Source organism: Lithobates pipiens, unplaced genomic scaffold, assembly GCF_037356315.1.
Source record: "Lithobates pipiens isolate NorthernLeopardFrog02 unplaced genomic scaffold, aLitPip1_a1.2 Scaffold_16, whole genome shotgun sequence".
Classification (NCBI taxonomy): Eukaryota; Metazoa; Chordata; class Amphibia; order Anura; family Ranidae; genus Lithobates; species Lithobates pipiens.
In genome coordinates this window covers 41,388,107-41,397,483 of record NW_027507748.1, presented here as the reverse complement: position 1 = coordinate 41,397,483, position 9,377 = coordinate 41,388,107, and the positions used below count along the sequence as shown (strand labels likewise).

Genomic DNA, 9,377 nt, shown 5'->3' with positions numbered 1-9,377 from the left:
TATATTAGTATAGCAAAAAGTAAAAAAATGTTTATTTTTTTTTCAAAATTGTGAATCTTTTTTTGTTTACAGCGCAAAAAATAAAAAAATGGCAGGTGATCTAATACCACCAAAGAAAGCTCTATTCGTGGGGAAAAAAAAGGACATAGATTTTGTTTGGGTACAATGTCGCACGGCCGCACAATTGTCAGTTAAAATGATGCAGTACCGCATCTCAAAAAATGGTTATTTAGGCTCGATTCACATCTATGCATGTTGCTTTTGAGCGTTTTTGCAGTGCTTTTTGCGGTGCTTGCCGCGTTTTTGGACACACGTTTTTACCGCGATATTGCCGCGATTTTGCCTCTTTTTGCGTTTTTTTTCTTTTTTTTGTTTGCTTAGCAACCAAATATATACAGTGAAAAAAAAAAAAAAAAACGCAAAACGCAAATCGCGGCAAAAACGCGGTACTTGCGTTTTTGATGCAGGTCCGTTGACTTCTATTACATGCAAAACGCTGCATTTTGCATGAAAAAAAGTTCCCGACCCTTTCCAAAAACGCAGAGGCACAAAAATGCATTGATGTGAACATGTTCCATAGAAACCCATGTTAAAAAATTTCCTTGCATTTCAGCAAAATGCATCAAAAAACGCGCTAGTGTGAATCGAGCCTGAGGGAGAAAATCTTTGGGTCTGTAAGTGGTTAAACTTTAAATGCTTTAGAATGAAGAGGCCATAGATGAAAGTGAAAGTAATCTAGCAAGAGTCAATGACTAATGGACTCTGCATGCCTGAATGAGATTTAAATTCGAGCGCCAAAGGGAGTTTGAATGAACCGATAAACCTTGTGCAGAACATGTCGTTCCGTACAATTCTGATTCTATCTTTATTGTCCATAGCGGGTGAGTACAATTATTTAATGCTTGGTGTGTTTTTTTATACTGTATACTGTGCAGTATGTTTTCTCTTTGAATAATGTAACACATTTGTTACAGCCTGTATTACATACTTTGGATAGCAAAGTCACTTAGGGGGTTATTTCCGAAAAGCAATTACACTTTGCACTACAAGTGCAAAGTGCACTTGAAATTGCACTGTAAGTGCACTTGGAAGTGCAGTCGCTGTAAATCTGAGGAGTAGATCTGAAATGAGAGGAAGTTCTGCTGATTGTATCATCCAATCATGTGCATGCTAAAAAAAAAAAATGGTTTTTTTTTTTTTTTTTTCCTTGCATGTCCCCCTTGGATCTACAGTGACTGCACTTCCAAGTGCATTTTCAGTGCAATTTCACGTGCACTTTGCATTTGTAGTTTGCACTTGTAGTGCAAAGTGGATTTGTCTTTAGTAAATAACCCCCTAAGTATGCATATGGCCTCTGATTTTTCAGTACTAACACAAATGTATCATAAATTATTATTTTTTTTATTTCTCTGTACATATAATTGGTCATTCTTTGCAAAGTACAATTTCACTTTCTTCACTAACCTAGGTAAAAATGTATTTTCAAAGTGAGCAAGCTCTACTTATTTAGTGGATAATCCTTCTGTATCTGTAAGTGCTGTATGCTGTGTGTTTGCTTTCCATGCCCTGTATTTCTTTGGCCCCTTTCACACAGGCTTTGTGATCAGGTCCACCTGTCAGTTTTTCAGGCGGACCTGATCTGAGATTCTATTCACCCCTATGGGGCAGCAGATGACAGCGGTGACATGTCCGCTGACACTCCGCTGTTATCTGACCCAATCCAGTGAGGCCCGGAACGGAAAAGACAGAAAAGAAAAAGTAGTGCAGGGCCGGGCATGACCATGTGTTTAGGGGAGACAATGCATGGGTTAATATGAAGAGATTAGAGGGGAGGGGACAGTTGTGGAGAAAGAAATGAGGAGGCAGTTTTTTGCTCTGCTCCTCCAACATGGCTGAGATGTCACTCGGATGAGGGCCTTTATGGATGACCAGGTGAGCTGATCGAGGCTGGGAGGTGAGGGTTGCTTTGCATGCAGAGTTTGCAGCCTCTGGCACTCTGTTTTCACCAGGGCCCTCATCTGGGACCATGCGCCAGGCAAGGAGCCCTCTGGGGGGAACAATCGGGTCCCCCAGCAAAGAATAGCCAGCCGTCTGCCTGAACAGGGTCTGGGTGGACTCCACGCCACCAGCCCAGCTCGGTGGGCGGGGCCACGGGCCGTTATGGTGCCGCTTCCCCGCCCATGAATCGCAGGACTACTACCTCCTCTGCCTGCATCACTGCGCGGGGAGGAAGGCTTAGGAGGGAGACTTATTAGTATGGCCATCAGGCTGCTTATACAAAAAAAATAAAAAAATAATAAGATTTGTTAAAGGGGGTGGGGCTCCGCGGGTGGGCGTGGCCTATACCGGCGGCTCGAGATGGCACAAGATGGCGGTGGAAGGAGGAGGTTGACCTTCCAGGTCAAAGAATGTGAGGGCATGTGTGGAACTGTGGCAGGAGGCGGAGCTTCAGGGGTGAGACAGGCAGTACAACGGAGGGACTCCACGGCCCCCAGGACCTCTTTGCCTGGGGGGCTGATGACACCACCGGTCCTGGTCTGGGACCACAGGTCGGAAGGTGAGCTGTCAGTGTGCGAGGAGGAGGAGCCGCAGGAATGCAAGCCAGCGATGGAGGCAAGCGAGGCGGCTGTTGGGGTTCCAGTCAGCCTGGTAAGTCAAATAATGTCTAAAGGTTTTTCGTTTAAGTTGCATTGCAGGATTTGTTGGGGGGTTGGAAAGGGGGGTGCAATGTCGGCAGTAGTTGCTCCTCCTTGAACAGAGTTGGTGGATGCTGGCCCACAAGTGGCGGGCGGTGCACCTGCCAGTTTGGGGACAGTGGTGGGGTTGTCAGGTAATGGTAGGATGGAGATGGTAAGGATTGCAGGTGCAAAATAAATAAATAAATAAATATAAAATAAAATAAATAAAAATAAATAAATAAAAATGTGAGATGTACAGGTGCTTTGAGGGTCCCCTGGGAACACAATTAAATAGGGGGTCCGGGATACGATTTGAAAAGGCAAGTGTGTGGAGATCTTCTCGTTATGGCCACCTTTAAAAAAAAAAAAAAAAAAGGGGGGAATTTACATTTTAAGTGTATAGGGTCAAGCAGGAAGATCAAGGGAAAAAGGATGAAGGTAAGAGGAGGTACCGATCGCTTTTGCCGAAGGCAGTCGCCATTATGCGATTGTCATGGGGGGAAAAACCCGAACAGGGTTCGGCGTTGTTATGTTATATGTAGGCCATTGGTAGGTGCACATGTTAAGAAGGGGGATCTGATTGGCTACGGGATGATGAGCGGTTTAGACCGCGCAGGTCGGTATGGCCGTTTCTTAATGGGGATCAAAGGATAGCGGTTTCTGTAGTAGTAGAGGCAACTATACCCCCCTCGGCTGAAAAGAAAGGGGTGGGTTGGCAGTGCAATGTGAGCTCCTGTCAGTTGAGTTAAACACGAGTGTTAGAAGGGTGGGGGGACCCATCCATTGTATTGTGGCTTCATGTGAGGACAATGTACAGGCGAGCCTAGTCACACAAGGGATGACTTTTGGAAAGGGGTGAAAAGGTTGCAGCCTTTCGTAAGTAGATACGGAAATAGCGAGGCTGCTTGCCTCCGGGGTTTTTAATGGGGTCTACAGTGGGGGTGGTGCCTGAGAAGGAACCAGACATGTTTCGCCTCGTTTCGCCACTTATCTGTAAAAAAAAAAAAAAAAAAAAAAAAAAAAAAAGAGTTCTGTCATAATCCGATGCGGTGCACTGTGTCCGATACTTCACGTACACAGCTATAAGGTGGGTTAGGTGTGACGGAAAAGGGCGCCTATGGCAAACTAGGAATCCGTGTTCCACTTGCTTCTAGTTTATTCGGAGAGCTTTGGCTGCTGGATAGATGCTGGCAAGAGGAGTTTTTTACTTGGAACGATGCCTGCCCATGGGTTTCTCAATTTAGTGGGCTATGGTTAGATGTATAGTTCTTTACCGGAGTGGGGGGGTAGAGACGTGTCGGTCCCTGATTCAATCATCCATGGCTTGGACGTTTGTGTGTTGGGCTGCCTTCCTCCGATGTGTGTGCGATTATACTTTATACATTGCAGCACATTGCAGGTAGGCTCATTAGTGCCATTGGCTGCAAAACACAGGGGGCCGACGAGGGATATTGTACTATTTTGTTCTGGCATTGCGATTGTTTCAGGGGTTACGGAAGGTCATCTGTCAGTGACCAAGTTGGAGGTACTATAGAAGGGGGTGTGTGAGGCCCAGGGACGGCGTGAGGTACAGTTGAGGACTTTGCATTCATTGCTGGGTAAGTTCAGTTTCACCTGCCGGTTTTATTCCAATGAGTGGGTTTTGGCCGACGGCTGCCGTCTGCTACAGTGGGGGTTTCAGGCCCTGGATAATTTAAACAGTTAAATGCGGAACATAGGGAGGGTTAGAAGGTTTGGTACGAGTTCTTGGCCACATATAACGGACGATGGGGGGATGCCGGGTCGATGGGAAAAGAGGTCACGAACACGGCGGGGTAAACAGGTTTGGGGGAAATTTCTCTTTCAGGGGCGATAGAGTGAGGAAATTTGGCCCCAAGTTTGTTGGGTGGAAGTGGGGTGTTCATTCGTAAACTTGTGCTATTGGAATTTTTCCAGTGGTTGCGGCTATGGAGCTGGGGTAAGGGTCATGCAGGAACCTGACACGGAGTTGAATTGTGATTATGTGGGTGTGGTTACGTGGTCAACCACATGTCCGCATTGTCACAACTGGTCATATGGTGGCTATGCCATTTTGTGTTGCGTTAGGTGCAGTTGAACATTTTCTATATGCTATTCATCTTGCAGGCTTCGGAAACACGGGGGGCTTACTCGTGCATCTATTTTTGGTGGGATAGGTTCAGAGAGTTAGCCGGACACAGAGGGGGAGGGGTTCCCTACTCGGGCTGGATAGGGGAGATGGCATTGGAGTCACCACGGGAGGTAACAGGGCAGTCAGCCAGTGAGTCCACATGGGCGGCTTATGTAAAGGTATGAAAAGAAGGGTGGGTTGTTCGGTGCAGGAGTCTGAGGTCGAACATGGCTGTGTGGGGGGTAAGGTTGTTGGTGGTACTGTGGTTCCAGGAACTTGGTAAACGGGGTTGGTATTTGCCATCGAGCGGAAACTGGTGGGTTTTTGGCTTTTGTTTAACCTGCTGTGCAGGGTGGATTGAAAAAAGGAGTTTGGGTTGGACAATAAATAAATAAATTAAAAAAAAAAAAAAAATGATCAAAGGGTTAGAGGGGTGGAGGTGCTGCTGTTCGTGTTACCAGGATTCGGAGTAATAAAAAATAAATAAAAATAAAATAAATAAATCATCAAATAATAAAAAAAAAGAAAAAAAAAGGGATAAAATGTTTAGAGAGTTTCTAGGGTTTGGAACAGATGGCATGGGGGGCAGTTCATGTAGCACAAGGCTGGGAAGTATTGGTCGAGGTTCCAGTTTGGGTGGGTGTTCTGAAAATGCCACTGGGACGCAAGGTTGGATGGTGCAGAATACGGTTCACACTCCTTCCACATTGGGGCAGCTTTAGAAGCTGCCAGATATGGGTTGGATGAGGCGGCGATAAGGAGGAATGGTAGGTGGGAAGCAAAGCGATTACGCACTTACCTATGCCTTCATGTGGTGGTGGAATAAATAATAATAATAAAAAAAAACAAAAAAAAAACACATGAGTGGGGGAGTAGTCTGTACATACGAGCTGTGTTTGTGGTATGGGGTTACATTGGTTTACTTTAAAGTTGGTGCTACCTTTGCCGTTTTTGTTTTGTTTTTGTCCAGATGGAGGACTTATACGCCTTGTCTGGATTTTCTTTGTTGTCTGTATGTTTGTTGGGGGGGCCAGGAGAGCAGATGCGAGATCGGTTGGCAGACAGTTGGGTAGTTAGAGGAGGGAGGCATGTGTTCACTGGCTAGGTGTATGGGGGTTGAGGTGCAGCAAGGTGATATGGGAAGTGGAACGTTAGGCGCGGTGGGATAAACCGCCAGCCATTTGGGTTATGCATGCAAGGGGTAATGCTTTTGGGTTCGAATGATCAGGGAGCTGATCTCGGACGTTAAGTCAGATATTTTACGACTTCGTACAGTTGTCTAACACTTAGGTGGTCGGGAGGTTGTGGCTCAGAATGGGGGGCCTGGTGATCAGGAAAGTAGAGGTGGAAACTAATGTGGGCCTGTAATTGAGGGTGTTAGAATACACCTCTAGGTAGTGGGGATAGTTTTCTGGGCTCTGGGACTCAAAGATGGGATCCAGCGGGCCCCAGGGGTGTGGGGGAGCCCTTAAGGGTAAGGTATCATCCTTGCGGGCTGTGGCGGTGTTTTGTTGGTCTTTGATGGTGGCAGTAAACATATGTGATGGAAAGGGGTGGGGGGCTCATCGGTAGTATGTGCCCCTCCGGTGTATTCCAGCAAAAGGTTAGCTGGAATACTGTAATGGTTGCACTGCGGGAAGGGGGTTGTCTCCGAGCTGATTATCCGCTGGAGGCCTATCGTGTGGAAAAAGGTCCCGCAGTGTATTGGTGGAATATGTGTTGGAGTTCCGGGGTGCCGTCAAAGACCAACAGACTGGAGTTGAACAAGTTGTTACGGAGGTGATATTTTGGTATATATTTGATATTGGAGTTATTTATATGGTGTGAATAATAAATAGGCTGCTACGGCCATTTATACTCCAAAATTAAGGTGTGGTCTCATCATTTTAGAAGGGTAAGAAATGGGGATGGTGGAGTACAAGTGGTATAGCAGTAAGAGGCAAGTTGGGTACCTCTGAACTACACTGGTCATGAAATCCAAAGGATGGAGACCCTATTTTCCATCCATCTGATGGATGGGATGGGATGAAAACGGACAGGCGGTCTGTTTTTATCCGATCTCCCCATAGAGAGCAGGGCTCTGACAGGTTCGTCCCTGCACAGTGAGCGGAAACGGACCTGTCATCCGCCTGCTCAGCAGGGATCAGCAGATCCCAACTGAGCAAAGCGGAGTCCGTGGGGGGGACAAGGCAGTGTGAAAGGACCCTTAAAAATGGTTCACCTTTAAAAATCCTGTGTCAAAACACCACGAGTACTTGTGATTAGGGATAGCCCTGATGTTCGAGTCGAACATAAAAGTTTGTTTGTTTGTTTCATAGAACAAACAAACATATGGGGCGCTCACTGAAGTTCGCTCGTCAAGATGCGTCCCATAATGCACAGTGAGATCACAGTGCATTGAAGGCTGCTGATTGGACAAAGCATGCACCTGACCTGTGTGATTTGGCCAATCACAGCGAGATGTGCTGTGAGAGCCATGATTGGCCGAATCATGGCTCAGGGGCTAAGTCCACGTCCCAAAATATATAAGAATGCTTACACGGCAGCTGTGTACAGTGTTAAAGTGGTTGTAAATCCCTTATGCCGCGTACACACAATCAGAATTCCGGCCAGAAAAAGACCGATGAGAGCTTTTCATCGGAAAATGTGACTGTGTGTATGCTCCATCGGAATTTAGCTGTCTGAATTTCTGCCAGCCAAAAATTGAGAGCATGTTTTCAATTTTCCCTGCGGAAAAACTTTCTATCGGTAATTCCGATCGTGTGTATGCAATTCCGACACGCCAAAAATCCCGCATGCTCAGATTCAACTACGAGACAGAAGCTATTGACTACTGGCTATTGAACTTCCTTTTTCTAGTCACGTCATATGTGTTGTACGTCACCACGTTATAAATGATCGGAATTTGATGTGACCGTGTGTAGGCAAGACAGCTTGAGCCGAATTCCGTCGGGAAAACCATCAGACCTTTTTCCGACGAGAATTCCGATCGTGTGTACACGGCATTACAAACCACTTTGACCTACAGGTAAGCCTAGATTAAGACTTACCTGTAGGTCCAAGAAATATCTCCTAAACCTATACGGTTTAGGAGGTATTTACAAAAAGACAGCCGCCGCTGTCTACGGCGCAAGCGCCGTAGACAGCGGCGGGCAGGCCGCAGATCGCGCCAATATGCCGCGAGTGTCGGCTCCCGTGCACATGCGCAGGAGTGACGTCATCGCTGCTCCGGCAAATCAGTGCTGGAGCAGCGAGACACGGAAGTGACTCTGGGATACATGGCAGCGGCGAACATGAAGGACCGCTTTGGGGGCTTCGTTCTCAGGTAAGTTATTCATAATAAGATAGTATGCATACTAGCTCATTATGCCTTTGCCTTGCAGGTTGCTTTTTTTTTTTTCCCCATGGGTTTACAACCACTTTAACCACTTCCCGACCAGCGCACGACGATGTACGTCGACAGAATGGCACGGGCAGGCATATTGGCGTACAGGTACGTCCAATATTCGATGCCGCCCTGCCATCGGGAGCGTGCCGCCGGCGGCGCGCTCCCGCGCTGGTCGGGACCCCCGTGAGTCCGGTCGCGGGACCCGCGGACTCGATCGCCGCGGGCATCCCCGCGATCGTCTCACGGAGCGGCCGAATGGAGGAAATGCCGTGTAAACAACATTTTTTACATTCTGCCTAGCAAATAGTGACGCTGATCTCTGCTCCATGTGATTGGAGCAGAGATCAGTGTACACTAAATGAAAGCCCAACCCCCCCACAGTTAGTAACACACCCCTAGGAACACTTAACCCCTACACTGCCACCCATTGGTTAACCCCTTCACTGCCAGTGTCATTTACACAGGAATCACTGCATTTATATAGCAGTGATTACTGTATAAATGACAATGGTCCCAAAAATGTGTCAAAAATGTCTGATGGGTCCCCCACAATGTCGCAGTCACAATAAAAATCGCAGATCGCCGCCATTACTAGTAAAAAAAAAAATAATAAAAAATTATTAATAAAAATGCTATAAAACTATCCCTATTTTGTAAACGCTATAACTTTTGCGCAAACCAATCAATAATTGCTTATTGCGATTTTTTTTTTACCAAAAATATGTAGAAGAATACGTATCGGCCTAAACTGAGGGAAAAAAATGTTTTTTTTTATATATTTTTGGGGGATATTTATTATAACAAAAAGTAAAAAATAATGCGTTTTTTTTCAAAATTGTCGCTCTATTTTTGTTTATAGCGCAAAAAATAAAAACCGCAGGGGTGATCACATACCACCAAAAGAAATCTCTATTTGTGGGAAAAAAAGGACGTCAATTTTGTTTGGGAGCCACGTCGCACGACCGCGCAATTGTCAGTTAAAGCGACGCAGTGCCGAATCGCAAAAAGTGGTCTGGTCTTTGACCAGCAAATTGGTCCGGTCTGAAAGTGGTTAAAGCGGAGGTCCACCCTAAAATGGACCTCCGCTCATCGGAATCCCCCCCCCCCTCCGGCGCCACAATCGGCACCTTTCAGGGGGGAGGGGGGTGCAGTTACCTGGATAATCCAGGTAACTGCACCCACT

At 46.4% G+C, this 9,377-nt stretch overlaps 1 protein-coding gene across 1 annotated transcript in view; it reads left to right on the top strand.

Annotated features, from left to right (window-relative positions):
- Positions 1 to 721: 721 nt before the first annotated feature.
- Positions 722 to 9,377, top strand: part of LOC143981724 (uncharacterized) — a 59,400-nt gene continuing 50,744 nt past the window's right edge. Inside the window, exon 1 of the mRNA XM_077479768.1 lies at positions 722 to 881. Within this exon, the coding sequence (XP_077335894.1) occupies positions 836 to 881 (46 nt within the window). The 5' untranslated portion in view covers positions 722 to 835. The remainder of the gene's footprint in view (positions 882 to 9,377) is intronic.